This window comes from Lepisma saccharinum, chromosome 2, assembly GCF_977018435.1.
Source record: "Lepisma saccharinum chromosome 2, izLepSacc3.1, whole genome shotgun sequence".
NCBI lineage: Eukaryota > Metazoa > Arthropoda > Insecta > Zygentoma > Lepismatidae > Lepisma > Lepisma saccharinum.
The window spans coordinates 108,602,852-108,622,046 of record NC_139230.1 but is presented as its reverse complement, the minus strand read 5'-3'; the positions used below and the strand labels follow the sequence as shown (position 1 = coordinate 108,622,046).

Here is a 19,195-nt window from a genome sequence, read left to right as displayed (position 1 = left end):
CAACGCCTTGAGAAGCTAACCATGGTGGTGGGTGGCAGGGTGCGCATGCGCGGTCATCCTATGTTTCGGCAGTGGTAAGACGTTGTATTTCCAATCCAACGTCCTGGCAGTCCGGGACCAATCTGCCTGCCTGACAACCACTGCACGCTGCGCCACGTTCGAAAACTATCGGGCGCTCGAGACTGACAATTGAAGAAAAACGCTCAAATTCGTAATTTATAAAAGTACAGATATTTTTTTCTTTATTTCATTTTCCTTTGGCCATTGACACACAACTTACACACCCAGAGAAATCGCCACTGCTGGTGTCATAGCATAATGTGTGTACCACTCTGCTACGGGAGTTGGCTTTGAATAATTTGGATTTATGCAATTTGTTAATACATCAACTTGCATCCTCAGAAAAAAAGAACAACAGGATCCCTGGCATAGTACTGCACTGTGCTAACCACCACATGGAGGTTGGCAGGGAGGAAGCTACTTGAAATGAAGGAGCAGGTTCCAGTCTTGAAAGCCAGAATATAGCAGCAATGGGACTTGATGCACTGACCATGCATCACCCAATGAAAAAGTTACTCTGGCAGGCCTTGGTCCATAGAGGGCTCTTTTGCCATGGAATTTAACTTAGCAATTTATAAGCTTATAAAATGTGTATTGACTGCATGAAGCTGTCCTTTCCCTGCCACTCCACCCATTGTTTTTAGTGCAACAAATTCACATTATACACCTAGTGCATCAGTAAAATGAGAAAGATTTAATTTTCAACATAACCCTGAAAATTTTAAGTCATGTAACAAGTGATCACATCATTGAAATTTTAATGAAAAATGCAGGATTGAGGAGGACTTGAGCCTGTGTGTCTAACATACCGTGCCATTACTAGACTAACTGAGCTACAGAGCTGGTTCTAGCTTCACCTGATGTTTCCTTCTGCTGTATTACCTGTGTGGAATTGTTTGGGTCAGTGACATGTTCTAGTCGTGGTTGAGCCTGCAGTGCATCTACATTTCTACACAGTACATCTTCTGTTTGTACCACTGAGATATACTTGACACTGTTGATGCCATCGGTGTTTCAGAGACAATAGATCCCACTGAAGTATCACTGACAGAGGAATGGCACAGCAAGCCAAATATCCATCTTTAGGTTCTGGTTGAATGTGCTATTTTATCTTAAATTTCTACATAGTACATCTCCTGTGTGTGATAAACTACAAGGAAATTATTCCATCATTCACCCGGATTAAAACTCTGGTGACCAATGAGCAACATTCTGGACAGTTTTGGTGATTTTTTTTGTAATTCTTGAATTTGGATTTTATTTTCATGTTGAACCCTATCCTGTAGTTCATTATATGAAAGTCCATAGAAGGTGCTTAAAATTGAGGCCTTTCACAAATCTCTAGCTCAATGATTTGAGTATAAACATAATTTTAATAAATGTAGTTTGTTCAATTTTTTGATAAAGTTTGGCAAATTCAAGGGTCTGCAACTTGAAAACCAGTTGATGTATTAACTTAAGATATGATGATTTTTCAATGGTGTATGTATAAGATAAGATTTATTTCATCCTTATTTCAGATTTACATCTGTAATATTGGACATGCCGGCCCCCATGGCAGAGTGATTAACACATTGCGCTATGATGCCAGAGGTCTCGGGTTCGAATCCTGGCCTGGTCATGGATGTTTGTGAATGTCCATTCATCATATCATCACTCATCCCCATCTTCACAAATTAGCCAAAAGTGGCACAAAAAGTGAAGTAAAATAAAGCAAATCAATCAATCAATAACATTGGACATGGCAAAATGACACTATAATGACACAACTAAAACTAACAAGCAGAGACTTCTCATTAATAATCCTCTGCAAATAAAATTCTGGGAACAGGACCCTTCCCTTGTTGTTGAAAAATGCCCTTGTGATGCCAGTCCTCAAATCTGGAAACAAACACACACAAAAAAAAAGTAAAGTGCTCCTCTGTGCTTAGGACCATGCCATGAAGGCATATAGGGGGTGTGGGGGTAACGCCCCACACTTTCTTGATCCGGTCATGAGTGGGGGTGATGTGATCAGCATCACGCCCCTGACCACCTTTACCCCCCAGGGTTTCCCCCAGGTACCCATATTATTCGATGCTGGGTGGGTGCCAGGGCCGCTTCCAACGTTAGAAAAGTTCCCTGATTTGAACCGGTCGGGGATCTAACCCAGGACCTTTAGCATGGCAGTCAGATGCGTTACCGACTGAGCCACCGCAGCCATGAAACAAACACAACATCTGTGATTATCACCCAAAATATTTGAAGTGCAGATTTTCAATTTAGTCAGGTGCAACTTGAACACTTGCATTGCCCTTTTCTCTGCTGTGTTTGTTGATCATATTTGCTGCAGTAGTGGGAGTTAATTTGATTAAATGTGTTGATTATACTACTGCGTCTTTTATTCCCCAAACATGAATAATGCGAAACATTACAGACTGCATGAATAACAAGATCTATCTTGATGTTATGTATTCAAACCTCAGTAAAGCATTTGACAAAATGGATCACACCATTTTTCTCAGTAACTATCCAGTGCCAGAATATGGGGCAAAGTCACAAGATACAAACCATCTATCTTTCAAATTACATCCAATCAATAGTAACAAAGGGCTTCACATCTTCCAAGAGGGTGTCTCCTCAAGCATACCACAGAGATCCAACTTGGTCTTCATCGGGTTCTATTGTTTGTTAATGTTATCCCAAATTACTTACAAAGTGCAAAGAGCCCCCATGGCGGAGTGGTTAGTGCATCGTGCTACGATGCCAGGAGTCCTGGGTTCGAATCCTGGCCTGGGCATGGATGTTTGTGAGTGTCCATTCATCAATTTCATCATATTATCACTCATCCCCATCTTAGCAAATTAGCCAAAAGTGGCACAAGAAGCAAAGTAAAATAAAACAAAACAAAGTGCGAGGATCATTTGCATGCTGTAAAATGCCAAGTTTGGGCCATTTTTGACAAGATTGGGTCATTTCTTGTAACAAATGAGGTGGTTGTCCAGAATAGAAGCTACACATGTCTTTCTTAAAACCATTGATGTATTTAGTTTCCAAACGTACACTGAAAAGAAACAAAAAAAAGTTGCTTCAAACCTATAACGACAAAAACCTCATAGTAGTGATTTTGTGTCCACAAGACATTATTACACTAAATGTAAAAATAATCAGTCTTTGTATTACTGATTTTCTTCTACACATTGAAGGCTTATTGTAACTGATTAACTGTCACTTACAAATGGAAAAAAAAATTACATTGATTACATTGTAGGCACATTGAGCTGCAGTGCTGTATTCAGCACATCTATGTAATTCAGGATTAATGACAGGGGCCATCTTCTGCTGCAACTTCTGAAAGTGTATTCACGAACCAGCTTGTCTAACATATCCACACCACTTTTGGTTTGTTGTAGTCCAAAATGATCTCTGGTTTGAAATCATGTAACATCCGTGGATATTCAAAAATAACAATCGTAGAACATACAAAAATTTTGGGGTTGAAGTTAACGTGCCGAGGTTACGGCACAGTTCAAGGTTCACGAGGAACCTCACTGGGAGATATGCAAAGAACTATGCAAATATCATGTTCAGAAAAGAACATGCATTTCCAAAAATCCTTTTGGAATTAAACTAGGGAAAATTAGGCTCAAAACGCCTTTCAAATTTGCACTCCATACCTGTAAGAATAATAACTAAGTACACTTGTAAATACTAATACCAATACATCAGAGTAAAGACTCTAATATTAACCACACTATTCAAGCTTCTTGTTTACCAGAATCATATCCCTACCAAATATCTCTTATGGTAATAGTCTTCTTTTGTTAAATAGAAATATAGAAAAATATTTTTCGAAATTTCAAGTCGAAATAACAGTTTATTCTTTCATAAATAGAATAACAACAATTTCACCGTAACAATTGTCATATATTGTGATTTCTTGATGAGATATACTCAAGATCAGCATAAAATATGCATATATTAACAAGTGACAATTACGCTATAATGTTACATAAATTACAGGTTTAAATCCATTTACTCTAATTTTACTTAAAATGTTACTAATATTATCTTGTCCAAAAATACATAGATTTACGCACTGCACATCAAATTTATTTGGCAAATACAGTATTTCATTCCTGAAAATTCAGTTATCAATCATAATATTTCGATCTGCAAAAGACAGACGTACCAATATTCCAATGTTCTATACAAAAATAGTAAATTTCTTTTAACATTAATATTCCACATGCCTTTTCCTTTTTTAACTATTTACCTAACTTGCGATGAAATGCTCAATTGTTTCAAAAAATGGTAAAGGAGGGCGGAGAGAATGAGAATCAACTACTACTATTATTTTACGGAACTTACTCGCTTCTGACAAAATATGTAATTATTTAAATCTGTATCAATCTGCCATTGTGGATCACCACAACACAATGTGGTCGTCACTAATAATGCCTGTTCCAATTCTTTATCGTTTTTATCTTCATGCAATTGCTCCATTTTATCAATATTACAGCAATCAAAAAATGACACTTCTGTCCTGCGTGTTGAAACAACCATCAATTCCGGTATCCTCCATTTTTACAGGAATCTCAGTTGCTTGTAAATGACGAAGAAAAAGCCGTGGAAGAATCCCTCAGACTTCCTGCTTCGTTTGATGGTAACTCGCTTCATAGAAAAGACATGGCAATGCTGCATCAGGTAGTTTTTGGCAATCTTCGGCACACAAGGCAATTCGCTATGAAACTTGCAGGTGATATTGGAAACTGGTCAAATCTTTGCCATGCATTCTTCTCAAGAGGGTCTACGTGCTTTCCCTTTCCATGCTGTACACGTAACTTAGTAAGTTCTGCCTTTTTCCTTCTTATAGTAAGGACTGGCGTGACGATGTATACAACTAGAGCACTACAAGGTTGTAGATTGAAATGGGCAGTCCTTTTTGTGTGAACGTACACACCATTTTCACTTCCATATTTCCATTCCTCCAAACAAATAAAGCACTATATCGACGAACGTACGTGTCCAAACAATTTCAGGCTGAAAAGAGTATCTGGAAAGTGCATTCATATCCATTCGACGAGTACTTATGCTGAAGTGTTCTCTGTCAGGAAGGTGATAATGGTTCAGGGTGTTCCAAGTCAGGTGTGGTTTTCTATCATCATCGGGCGAGCTTGCGTGTCGATCTCTTGCTTGACAAAGAAGCATAGGCAGTGCAGTGATCTAGCGTATTGCAAAGAAAACACTCACAAAAAGAACATGGAACTAGGAGGCATAAGCCTAAACAGTGGTGTTGTGGCATTGTGACTGAAAATTGCAATAAGTTTAATTGTATATAGTTTATTACACGATTTTCATCACAATCACTACATTCATTTGAAATGCTGTGGTCATGGGTATGCTTGAAAGTGCAACAATACATTTTCCTTTTTTTGACCCACAGGGTACCAAAGCAATGTCATGTGTGAATGGAAACTCAGAGGAGTGATCTGTCCTGCTTTCTTTCTGCACAAATGTGTTTTAAACACACTTCCTACTTTTCTGCATGGTCCCAAGGAGTGTTAGTTTCATTTTAAGCAAGTCTTCTGCCAAAGGAATGACTGTGAAGGAGTTGTTGATGATGGTGTTTCTACTGGAATTGACCCAAAAGAAGTAAGGTCATTCTCAACTCTTGCTCGTTCATTTGGTTCATGAGTGTCACCAGCAAGATCTAAGTACACTTGGAAATTGCAGCAAGAGAATGTTTCAGCTCACAAAGCATCCAAATGTTTATCCCATATTTTCCAGGCTTATTGATCATGTAGACTTTGAATGATCATATTCCACAGAATGTAATAACCAACTGTTCCTCAGTGGTTCTGAATGCAGATGCTTTGTACATGGTTTTGCATTTATCATCAAAGGTGTCAGTGACCTCACAAGTTCATGACAGTTAGTAATTTTGCTTTCGTAGGTCTCTGGTATCCATGTCATCAAATCTGATTGCTTACTATTGAGAATTAAATTTATTGCAACTAATAACCACCATGTATCTGGAATGCGATGTGCACTCATTCTCCTTCCAGAAATCTCTTGTATTCATGTGATTCCAGAAAGTATCCAATTACAAGAAGCAGTCAAAGAAATGCTTTGATTCTCATAACGTCTGTGTCAATCCAAACTCGATGCATGACACTAGAGTGTTGTTCATACCACTACCCTTTTGATCAGTATATGTCACAAAGATGTCCTAAACTTCATCATCAATGAACAAAGAAAAGGCATCTTTGCTTATGAGTGCATTCTTGCTGAGATCTGTAGGGCCATGGCTTTCATTCAGGAAGTTGTGACCTGGAACCTATGAGGCTGGTGAACATATTTCCATTGCCTTCCAGCCATGTCCCAATCATCACGTTCATCTTCACTGCTGTCAATTCCACTGAATTGATTGTGTGATTCCATAATAATTTCGGTTTCTCTAGTACTGCAAGTTTCAACACTTTTCATCACCCGAAAGATCTAAGTCAAAGACAGGCCATTTAGAATCCTTTGAATGGTATCCATAATGATTGACTCATGTTGATTGTTTACCACCACACTCACAACTATGTTAGCGCTTCTTCACCATTTCTGTCGACTGCCTTGTCAGAGAGTGAAGAGTGTCTACAGGGGCTATTTCTTTGGCTGGTAATGGCACCTAGCCAGAATATTTATGAACTGTACAGCACAGCTCATTTGGAAAGATTTGCAGTATTTTTTGGATAGAAAACAACTTGCTCAGGAAAAACTCAGAAATAGTTACTTGGAATGCCAGGAGTGGGTCAAAATGGCCCAAGCTCGATTTTTCAATTTATAAAATTAAAAAAAACATATTTGCATTGTCATTTTAACAAAATGTCATTTTCATTCATTGGGTTCATCTTAGTTAGTACAAGGGTCATTCAGTGTTGACCGAGTCACTTATGAATAAAAAAGGTGGTAAATAGCTGGAGAATGATAAATCTGCCAAATGATGTACCTCCATCCTTCGTGAGTATTGCGCGTTTGCCTCATGTCATTCAGTTGGTGCATGTACAGTAGTGTTAGCAAAAATGGCGGCAAGTAGTGTGTCTGTAGCTGTAGAGCAGTGGTGTATGATCAAATTCCTTGTGAAGGAGAACCTGAAGCCGTCTGAAATTTTGAGAAGATTGCAAGCACAGTGTGAGGAATAAACAATGTCTTGGGCAAGACAGTACGAATGATATCAACAGTTTGGCACATAACTTGAGTTGCTGACAAATGAACTGCATGGACATGTTTGTCCAACTGGGACATGCAAGGTTTTCTTTGTGTGGATTTTTTTGGGAAAGGGTCATGATTAATGTCCAGTATTCCTGCTATGTAATGCCATTCGTGAGAATAGACCAGGGATGCTGTCTGCAAATGTCATTCTTCACCATAACAATGCACAGCCCCACATGGTCAATTGGACAGCTACAACTCTCCAAAAGGGTTTTCCTCCATGTTCTTACACTCCGGACTTAGCTTTCAGTGATTATCAGATTTGTTTCAGCCACTTGTAGAGCATGTGAGAGGGAAAAATTTAAGACAGATGAAGCACTGAAAGAAGACATCCTGCAGCATCTACACCAGTCAACTTCCTTTTATGCCAAAGGACTCAGGGAACTGACACAGTGATGACAGCAGTGCCTCAATGCTCAGAGGGATTCCTTTGCGAAACTTACATAGTATGGTACTTGTAGAACTTTCCAAATTTTTCCTAGAAATTAAAGTCTCGATCAACCTTAAATGAACCTTGTATTATGCTTTGTCTTCAGTTTGGAGGTAGTGTTTCTTGCAGAGAACGATGTTTATGATGATACTACTAACACTAATTATTATTATTTGTTTCTTTAATAGGCCCTGAAGTAAAGGAGGACCTGGTTGAAGTTTTGCAAAATAGACTTGATGATGCTGTTCTGGAAGTCCTGTCAGTGATGTTGGCAAGAAATCCTGTGTGCAAACTCACACCTGATGATGTTCACTTCATACAGAAACCATATAAATTGCCAGAAGCAAATATTAAGGTTCATGATTTCCCATTAATTAATAAAGTCTATTGGATTTTATTTTCTGTGTGTGCCTACTTAGCAAACCTGTTGTACACCTTTAAATAGTGGCTGTAATTGAAATCTGTTGGTGGAATTCAGTGTAGTCACTGTTAATATACCTGTTACAGACATCTGCAAGATCCCATATGTGTAAGGGTATCAGGAAATCAATTCAAAATTCCTTGAATCATTTGGCTGTGTGTGTTTGTGTCTTGTGTGTGTAAGAGGCAATGATTCCCTGGACAAATAACTTTGATACCCGTTAAGCACTGTAATGGGATTGTGTAATTTATAGCCAAAATGGAGTAGCAAGTGGTTACAAATGGCCTCCAGCCAGAGATGAGTGCCTGGTTCCTCTCACCATGGATTTGCTCCATTCCTGCAAGAACAATTGGCATAATTTTGTTGAAGGTCAGATTGAAAACACTCTTGTCGTGATTGTCCGACATGCTAGACAGAAGACGATGAACTCTGTGCAGGTAGACGAGAAAGGAATTTTGGGGATGTGCAGTCAATGTCAAATGACGTCAGAACACTAGAACAAAGAAAGAACCTGATTGTCCAATTAGAAAATGCGTCGGTAGATTTTAAGAACCATTTTTTTCAAGGTTAACTAGAATGCAAGAACAAGGGAATGGTATGCAACACTGTAGCACAGGACAAGGGAGGAATTGAACCAGACAACAAAAGGATGTCTGGGACTGGCCGGTCAAGGTCAAATTTCTGAAGCTATGCATTGTTTGTAGAATCGGTTTTAGCGAATTAATATTCCGCTCAGGGTTGCCTCCAGGGTACTGAATGCTGTAGCATGGGGATTAGTGTAGAATGCTTGCTTCTTACAGTGCTCAAAAAAAGTTTTGCATATTATGATTGCATGCGGTTTGAGTCGCGATATCCCCAAAAAGGTATACAATGTTCATTATGTGAGCATATACACCCCCATTCTCATACAACATAAAAAGAAAAACACCCCCCAAGTGAGTTCAATATTCAGCAGATAGAGGGCAGTGTTTGCCACATGATCCCTGAGCAGATTTGAAAGCAGCCCGATGGGAGGCATTGTCCGTGTCTTATTCGCACTTGTGAGTTGGAAACTGCACAGAGAGTGGGTGGAAAATGAAGGACAACATGCCTCGAGCAACAGTTTCTGCTACAGACCGGATTCGAATTGTAACGCTGCTGCAAGAAGGATATCGCCAAGTAGACGTTGCTGCCATGTTGGAGTGAGCCAAGGTGATGGCTCTCGAGTATAGAAGAAGTTCAGGGAGACACAATCAGTTGCTGATCGACCAAGGACAGGGCGGCCACGCAAAACAACATGCAGGGAAGATCGGTACGTGGTGATTTCGGCATGTCGTAGACCCACTGCAACTGCTACCAGTTTGTGCCAAGAAGGGCCTAAGGAGCAAATGTTTCCATTCAGACAGTGCGGAATCAAGTTCATGAGGAAGGATTGACGTCAAGAAGACTCATACCCAAGGTTCCTCTTAATCCACACCAAAAGAGAGACCATGTAAGGTGGGCAACAATGCACAGTGAATGGAGTCAGGAACAGTGGGAGCACATGCTCTTTACAGACAAGGTCACCATCAGTTTGCGCCTGTTAAGCAAAAGCTTAAGGGTTTGGAGACGATCAGATGAGAGATTGAACGAACCCTTCCTCCAGGAATGTCGCCAGCAACAGGGGAGCTCCATCATGTTTTGGGGTGGAATCATGTTTGGTCGACGTACGCCCCTAATTCCTCTTTAGTGTCACATGACTGGTCTGATGTACAGAAACACTATTCTCGAACCCCTGGTAGCAGGTTTCTCTACAACTGTGGGGGATGGCTTCACCCTGGTGGATGATAACGCTCGAACACATCGAACCAGAGTGGTTCAAGAGTTCCTTGATGTGCATGGCATTCGATGCATGGTGTGGCCGGCATATTCTACAGACATGAACTGTGTGGAACATGCATGGGGACACCTGAAGCGAACAATTATCAGCCGCGAAAATAATCCTGTGAACAAGGTGCAATTGTGGGAGGCTGCCATTCAAGAGTGGGACAGTCTTCCTCAGGAGAAGTTGAATTCTCTTATCCTTAGCATGACCTGTCGTGTTCAAGCATGCCCTCAGGCTCGAGGTGGCTATACACGGTACTGAATTCCCATCTGTTGATCCCAAGCATGCCTGCGAGTCGTAGATACATGGTATTGCACTGCCTTTCTTTTGTGTTTCGCATCCCACATTTTCAATCTTGTGCTTGTGGTGTGATTCTGGTATGATTTTGTTTCTTCTGCATGGCTGCATTGTTTTCTTTCTGTTTGTATGTCTCCCCTGTACTCTTAAATATGATTCCATGTATCTAGTACAATAAAATGATCACAAACCCTAAATATGCAAAACTTTTTTTGAGCACTGTAGAATATGTTTCTGTCAAAGTAACGCAAGGTTACCCAGAACACAAGAAAAAAGGATTTTTGGATACCCAATTAGATTGGAGCAGGAATTTTACCCTGAACAAGGAGATCGAAGAGTAAGGGTTTTATCCGAATTAGGAAGAAGGGAAAGCTATATGGAACTGGGCCTAAAGTTTTTACTATTTGCTTTTATCACGGGGTGTCGACCCTCGGACCTTTTGATTATTGATTTAGCTAGTAAATTTATGTTTCTGCGCGTTTTTTAACATAATATTGAGTTTACTTTTACTGAACTTTGACTTTATGTCAAATATTTTACAAGTTTTTATGTATTTTTACTCAAATAACACAATTTAAACGATTCTAGCAAGAGTTTTTTTACATTTTGGACGCACAAAGACATTTTTCAACTTGTAACTTATTATTTTACAAGTTTATGCTTATTTTTACCAAAATACACAATTTCATCTATTCAGGAAACATTTTTTTATTATATTTTAGAGTCGCAAAGAAATGTTTTCAACTTTTAACTTATTATTTTACAAGTTTATGCTTATTTTTACCAAAATAACACAATTTTATCTATTCAGGCAACATTTTTTATTATATTTTGGACTCGCAAAGAAATGTTTTCAACTTTTAACTTATTATTTTACAAGTTTGTGCTTATTTTTACCAAAATAACACAATTTTATCTATTCAGGCAACATTTTTTATTATATTTTGGACTCGCAAAGAAATGTTTTCAACTTTTAACTTATTATTTTACAAGTTTATGTTTATACGCTGGTCAAGTCGTCTGCTGGGCCCGTGCATGGGTGCGGCCATATTGGCATTAAACAACCGGTTGCTACGTTGGTAGCTAAGGTCGGTAAAATGGCGTTGGCTATGGAGCGTTGCTGAGGTTTTGGAAATATGAGCCGAAAACAATGAAGGAGGGAGGGTTAGCATGTAAGGAGAACCACTTTCGTAGTTTCAGATGCATAAGATAAGAAGGCGTCGTCGAAGGAAGCGTGCAAGCAAGCATGAAGGAAAGAATATGATGTTAAGGAAAGCGATACTTAGATGTCGCACGTGTTGTGACTAGCACATCTTCGAAAATTTTGCAGTCGTTTTCTTAATAATAGCTTTGTGTATGTGTACTACCTTTCTTTATATTTACGTGAACCAGATTAAATATTTTGCATAACCAACGTAGCCTCTACTCCTTTGTTATCAGCCTATCACGAGGACAAAAGGGTAGAACACAACATGTGCCGTTTCCTCTGTCCATCATTATATTGATATTATTTCAACTAATCACTTTATCATGTTCTTTTATGCAAAAATATTAGAATGAAAACACTTTGTTGTAATTAATAATGGGCTGCCCAGCTGAAAACACCTTCAGGTCGGTCAGTAGGCTCCAGTCGCCAGGAATTTATCCAGTAGCGTAACTAACATGCTCTGCGACCCCCTCCCCCCCCCAACTTTCAGTTGTGCACCCATACTCGTTTAAAAATATACAAATATATTTCTTTTCTAAAATATTAATTCACGCCCACATTTATATTAGGTATATAAAAACATGAAAATGCATACATGTAATTTGAATCAATGCAAAAACTGATACGAAAGGTTAAGACAACAGAGAAACTGTAAGAAATTATATATGATAATTATATATGAAAACAGACTGTTATTACAAAAATTACGATATTGTCAAATGATCATCAGCAGTCCTCTGCACTTTTTCATGGAAACAAATTCTTAGTTGCTAGTTTTCGAGCTCTCTCGCTCTCACTCCTGACATTGTGCTTCTCAAGTAATTTTTGATTAATTTTAGCTTGGAAAATCAATTCGTCGAGGAAGATTTTTTTAACTTCTCTTTTCCGTTTGGTAAAAATTGTAAGTAGGGTGAAAATTAGCGTTGCCAGCGTGTTCTCTTGCCTGTCGTCTATCCTTCGGCTACGTAAACCATTCAGCTAATGAAGTTTTGTTTTTCTAATCTGGTAATCCACTTTCTACTTGTGATTAACATTCTCTGTTTGCAGTTAGGGGCATAAAATATAATATGTTCGGTTGAAAATATATTTTAACGCCGAAAGCTTTACTTTTGTGAAGTATCGATCTTTCTTAGTTTATCATTCTTACTGCGTCCAATAGTCCTTAATGCACACAGCGATATGCATAACTCGGAAAAGTGGTGAATTTCCAAGAAGCTGGAATAAGCTTCTAGGGGAGAGACTTCTTTCGTATTGTTGTCAGTTTGCCATTGTCAGTTGTGTTGTGTTCCTGTGATAAAATAACGTAATTGTTTCAACATGATTTTATTTAACTCAATTCCTTATAATCTATAAATGGGAGTAAAATATTTTCGGTTAGAAATCGCTTATTTACGAGTGACGATTATTCAGAATTTCTGGAAATTCAAGAACATAATATAGTTTGGAAAGTGTCATTCGTTTAAGATGTAAATGCGAACCTAATTTCCTGACCTTGAGTTTACACATTTACTTTGGATGCAATAATAATAATAATAATACTAATAATAATAATATACCATTGTTATCTTCATTTGCATTTATTATTGTTGTTGATATTAGCAGTAGCAGTACTCGTCCCTATTCATTTGTGGTTGCTGTTCCGGCTATTGACTGAAATCACTTTAGACACTCCCAATATTACTACTACTACGTACTATTAAAATATGTCAATGGCTTGACTACCCCTACAAGAATTTCTTTCGACGTCTATTACCATAGATGCTATTACTATGTACTACACATATGTATTCTTCCGATCGAGAAAATGCATTGTAAACTTAGTTTTTGAATACCCATTAGTGCAAAGGCACGAAATATGCCTAATGTGGACAATGATTGTAATCATACGCATAGCAATAAGACTTATCTGACCACAGACAAAGAACCATGCGACTTACGTTCAGTTACCTGTCAACAAGCCTGTGTAGCGGAAACCGAAGAAATCGTAAGTTGCCGGTCACTTCCATGGAAAGTGCCTGCTTTTGTTCTTCCATTTTTTCTGTAACTTCTCACTTGTAAGCAACCTGTATTTTATGTACGTATTCTTCTGAATCTAATCATTTCAATGGGGCAAGATACATATTAAGATTTTCGTTGAAAAACCCTGTCACTAAGAACAAAAGGTATCCCTTGTGGTCCATATCCAATACTAACTGCATGGGGAAAGTACGGACAGCGCGTTGTATATTGCCAGGTATACCGTTGCTATGGCAACAGCGCCGGAAGTGACGTACACTAGACCAGCATATTTTTACCAAAATAATACAATTTCATCTATTCAGGCAACAATTTTTATTATATTTTAGACTCACAAAGAAATGTTTTCAACTTTTAATTTATTATTTTACAAGTTTATGTACCTAAAGTTTTCACTATTTATTTTTATCATCGGGTGTTGAACCTCGGGCTCTTTGATTATTGGTTTATATCCAACACGATGTAAGAGTACACAACTAGTGAATTTCTGTTACTGTGTGATTTTTAATATAATATTGAGTTTCTTTTTACCAAACTTTTATTTTATTTTACAAGTTTTTATGTACCAGGTGGTTATAATTAAAGTGACAGTGTTCAGAGTGGTACAGCATGGGCTGTAATGAGAGTAGCAGTCTGAAACTTCTTAGATATGCTAATGAAGCAATGTGCTCGCGAATTATGCAACCAAAAAAAAAAAAAAGTTCCAATTCTCGCCACCAGGGTAAAAAATGGCACTGTAAGCAGTCAAAACGTGGAATTTTCCGTAACTCTGACGTCAAAGTCGGTGACATTGCCTAACCATTGTGTGAGCTCCCTGGTTGTTGTTGGTGACGCTTGTTGCTTTTTTTCCTTTAGTGATGTGAATGTTTGGCGAACATTAAAAGTTTGAATTTTTCCATGTAAAAAGCAATGGCTATTGTGAAGAAAGACCGTTCACTGCTAGTGAAGTTGTTTTACCAGAATGTAAGTAATAGCAACGCTGCACTGCGGAAATATCGCCAACAGAAAGGGCTGAGAAGAGGGCCCATGAAGATGAAGAAGATGATGAAGAAATTCGAGGAAACAGGTGAATTGGCTGTTGCACCAGGGAGAGGAAGGCAGCCCATTCCTGTGGAAGTTGTGGACAAAGTTGCTGTAGCTGACCGTGCAGCACATGCCTCAACTTCTGCAACCAGTGCTAGAGCTGTGGCACGTGAATTGTCATCCCCTGATCAATAGTTCACAAGGTTTTGCGGTGCATTTTGCACTGGTATCCTTACAAGATTCAAACTGTGCACCAATTGAAACCCCAAGATATTCCACAATGCCATGAATTTGCCCATCCGTTTTTGGCACGCATGGAAGTGGATGACATGTGGCCAGGGAATATTCTGTGGACTGACAAGGCACATTTTACTCTGGACGGTGCAGTGAATACTCAGAACTGTCGCATATGGGGTTCCACTCGTCCACATGTTGTGCAGGAACAACCATTGCACTCAGTTTACGTGACTGCTTGGTGTGGTTTCAATAGCTTCTTCACCCTGAAAACTGATACAGCATTACCTATTACACCCTCAAGGAAGAGTAGAATCAAAATGTTTTGGAACAGAAAATGTCAACACAAGGAGAAAATCGAGTGGGCAGGAGAAAGCAGTACATGCTTCTGCGAAGGCTGGTAATTGCAGTCACTACCCTCATCCCCCTTCTACGCAATCCAGTTCCCTTTCACGTGTTCATTGGTAGTTCATTTAGTCTATCGATGCTGTACAAATGCTATTTAATTATGACTCTAAAGCAAATGCTATTGCAAAATAAAAATTTAATTTTTTCTTCTCTTAATTTCAGTTTACAATTCATCCAAATGCATGTGACCATCTTCATGCTATGGCTTTCTATCTGCGCCAGAATCTTCTTCAATTTCTTCATACACCAAAATATACAGACAGCCGAAGTGAATTTCATTTTCAGGTATGTTTCTATTCTTCAAGATACTATGCCATTTTTCATTAATCCAGTTTGCTGACCTCCATGGTAGAGTGGTTAGTACAGCATGCTACACCACCAGGGTCCAGGCATTTGAATCCTGGACTGGGCATGGTGTTCTTTGAATATGTCCTTTCATCAATTTTATCATATCATCACTCATCCTCAGCATCGCAATTTGTCCAAAGTGGCAGAAAAGTGACCTAAAATAACCTAATAATATAAAATCCAGACTAAAAACAATTAGTGCAACCCTCAAATGTTCCCACACTACTCTAAGGAATGTCATGATTGGCCCAATATATATTTTGCAATGAGTCTTTGCAACACTTAATTTTTTTTACTGAAGGTAACAAACAATTACACAGTTTGCTGGATAATGCTTGTTACAAACAAATCAAATGCAAGTGTAAAGTTCAATGACTCACCTCACAAAATAATACTTGCAATAAAAATTAATTTTGCTAATCCAAGTTCAGTTGGCAAAATGCACTTGACGCAACAAATGCCAAAATGATCTATATCCAGAAATCACTCACAGTTCACTTGAGATGTATAATCACATGTTGAGTTATTTTTACATCCAATACAACTATTTTTCACTTTGCTTTTATGTATGCACCTTATGTAAGCTTCGCCTAGCTATCCCGACTGTTTTTTTGTGTGTCTCATAGTAGAGAGAAGAGCAACATTCACAACTACTGCACTAGTTATAACTTGATACTTTAAAAACGAAGTTCCCATTTGGTTGTGATGAGACTAAGTTGGAGTACAAAATATGACCAAAGCCTCAGCAGACTGGCAAAGTGAACGCGAGATGAGCTGGTAGCCCTTAGTGTTGTGCTAGTGCATCTTCATTGCATGTGATAATAGAAGATGATTTACTGCTAACTGTTGACTGTTAGCTATTCACTGTTAACTGTTGACTAACTCTCTTGGTGATTCACAAAAAGTCAGGAAAACTATGGCAGATTGCACTAATGGTGAAGTTATGCCCCGCCAGCCTGTCGTTGAAGGTGACGACAGTATTGGCAAGATTTTAAAAAAAATAGTGAGAATGTAGTGAGGCAAGCTGATTAATAAATATATAATGAAAGAAAACGGTGCCCACTACACTATGTGAAGCTACTGTAAAATTGCTCAATATTTTGACCTGAAATTCTCACATTAATTTTCCTTGGTTTCATCCCAATAACCATTGCTTTGCCTTGTTAACATTTATTTTCATCCGGAACTGCTCACAATGGGCATTAAAGTCTTAGAACATATATTTCAGCATCCTTTCATCTTCTGCTAATAAGACCTTGTCATCTGCAAATCTTATTCATTGTATTCGTCTTCCTCCTATTATTACCCCTCCCTTAATCAGGAAACAGTTCTTTACTAATTCTTCAACGTAGATGTTGAATATTGCAGATACTAGGCAACATCCTCTTTTTACTGCTCTCCCATTTTCACTTCCCTCTGCCATTTCTTCTCCTATGCTCACTGTCTGTACAGATTCCTTAAGATTCTCCTCTCTTTCCAATCTCCACCAATTTCTGTAAGTTTCATCCAATTCACTCATGATATTCTTTCTCCAGAGGAAAACTACTACAAATACTTCCTTTCTTTTTGCTAGGCATATTTTGCCAGCTGTCCTCAATTATCCAGTTGCATCTCTTGTACCTTTTCCCTTCCTGAAACCAAACTTTTTAAATTTATTTAGCATCACTTTTCTGCCACTAATGGTTATTTGTAATGACTGATGGTATGATGAAATTGATGAAGGGACACTCCAAAGAACACCCATGTCCAGGCTGGGATTTGAACCTGGGGCCCCTGGTATCGTAGTGCTTGAAACCACAGTGTTCTTCTTCTTAGTGTATTAGCATCTACCTAGGTGTATAGTACTTGGAGAATTTTTGCTTAGTGCAAAATCAGGCTGATTGTCCTGTAATCAGTACCTTTCATGCCATTACTTTTTTCTGTAGACAGGGGTGGAAAATGGTCAGCATAATCAGTAAGAGACTGTTTTTTTCATCGTGGTCTGTAATTTGTCAGTTTTTTTTAAAAAAAAGGTCAGTAATGTCAGTATTTTATCAATTGTATGGCTGCAATTTGTGATTCTTTAAATTTTATTGTTCCATTATGACTTCTTCCCAGTGAGATGATTGTTTTTCTAAATTATACTAGACTTATTTTTTACAATTTTTGCTATGTCAATAAAAATGAAAGCCAATATTTTAAATAATTTATGGTAAAAACATGAGAAAAAGTGTAATTAAAAATTGTTTCCTTTCTTCCAATTTTTCTGAACTCACTAGGCTCTTACTTGAAGGAAATACAATCATTCATTTTCTGACAAGAATAAAAATACAATCCTAAGTTTCAGAATGAAATGTTTTTTTTACAATAAACAAGATTTAATCCATAGTCACGCACAATATAAAATAGTAACTGTCTTATAAAGGGGCATAGTCACAATGTAGTGATCACATTGTTGTTAATGGTCAATCAAAAAGTTATTTATCATTATGGACTTAGGTTTTATTAATTTTAGGACTGAGCACAGCAGTATCAGTAAATCAGTTGAATTATCTTTGCCGATATCAATGATCTTGAGTGGCTAGGTGGCTAGAAGAGCAGCCAAGAGAAACAACTCATTTCTTTTGAAAGGTTCGTTTAGCCTTCCTTGTGGCTTGGGGGTTTAAAACATGGGAAGTTCCATGTAGATTTCCAAGAAATGCTGTACCCTCCTAGGAAGCAGATGACAAGATCAAAGGCAGACTAAAGTGCTACTCCCAAATGGGACATTGAAGGCATGTAACTGCCTGGTGGTCAACACTATGTGGAAGTAAAATAAATCATTCATTGCCAATTCTTGCTTGCAAACTCGTAGGGTAAGAATGTGGACATTTTCAAAACCAGCGTTATTACCATGCTGGGCTGATTCTAAAGTTCTTGGGTTAATTGATTGATTGGGTTGGTGTTTTAAGTAACGCTAATAAGGAGATGGACCTACAGTTTAAAATGGGATTCGAACCACTATGTGTCTCCACAGGGTATTGAACCCGGGACTCCTTGATTACAAGGCAACGATGCAACAACTGAACCATCGGGAAGGCCCTGGAGTTCTTGGGAAAGGTGTGAATGTCATTGTGGGGAGGGAGGTTTTGGATTCCTACCCCTCTGTGCAAGTCTTTTGTGTGACTGCTTGCCAATACCGACAATGTAGCAACTTGTTTTCATTGCGATTGACAGAGAAAAATGGAGAGCAGTGCATGAACAGAACTGGCCAAATGAGCATTATCATATTTCTGTATTTGCATATATATTACATTTTTTTGCTTCTTCTCCAGGTTATCCCAAGTGACAAGATTATTGTTTACTTGAAATTGAAGCAGGGACACTTAACAATAAATCACCAAATTTTCAGTGTAACTGCAACACTTTAAAAAGCCTTTTACATTTCAAGAACTTCTTTTTTTGCATCCTCTGGGTCTAGAAAGAAGTTCACAAAAGTGCCACATAAGAATAATTTGGTAGTTATTTAATGTCATTAAAAGAATGTGATGTGATGAGTTGTTATGTCTCGGTAACTAGCCTGTGTTATTTTAAACTGGAATTATGCAAGTATCGGTATCGGCATTGGTTTTAAATCTGTCAGGGTATCTGTATTGGTTTCTGCAAATGGTGGTATTGGCTCAGTCCTAATTAATAAACATATTAAAT

The 19,195-nt window shown here is 38.3% G+C and overlaps 1 protein-coding gene across 1 annotated transcript in view; it reads left to right on the top strand.

Moving 5' to 3' along the window:
- The window catches only part of LOC145984107 (KICSTOR complex protein SZT2-like), a 324,200-nt gene that overhangs the window by 52,662 nt on the left and 252,343 nt on the right, over positions 1–19,195 (top strand). The window contains exons 5-6 of the mRNA XM_083117530.1: positions 7,921–8,087; positions 15,344–15,466. Of these exons, the coding sequence (XP_082973656.1) occupies positions 7,921–8,087; positions 15,344–15,466 (290 nt within the window). The remainder of the gene's footprint in view (positions 1–7,920; positions 8,088–15,343; positions 15,467–19,195) is intronic.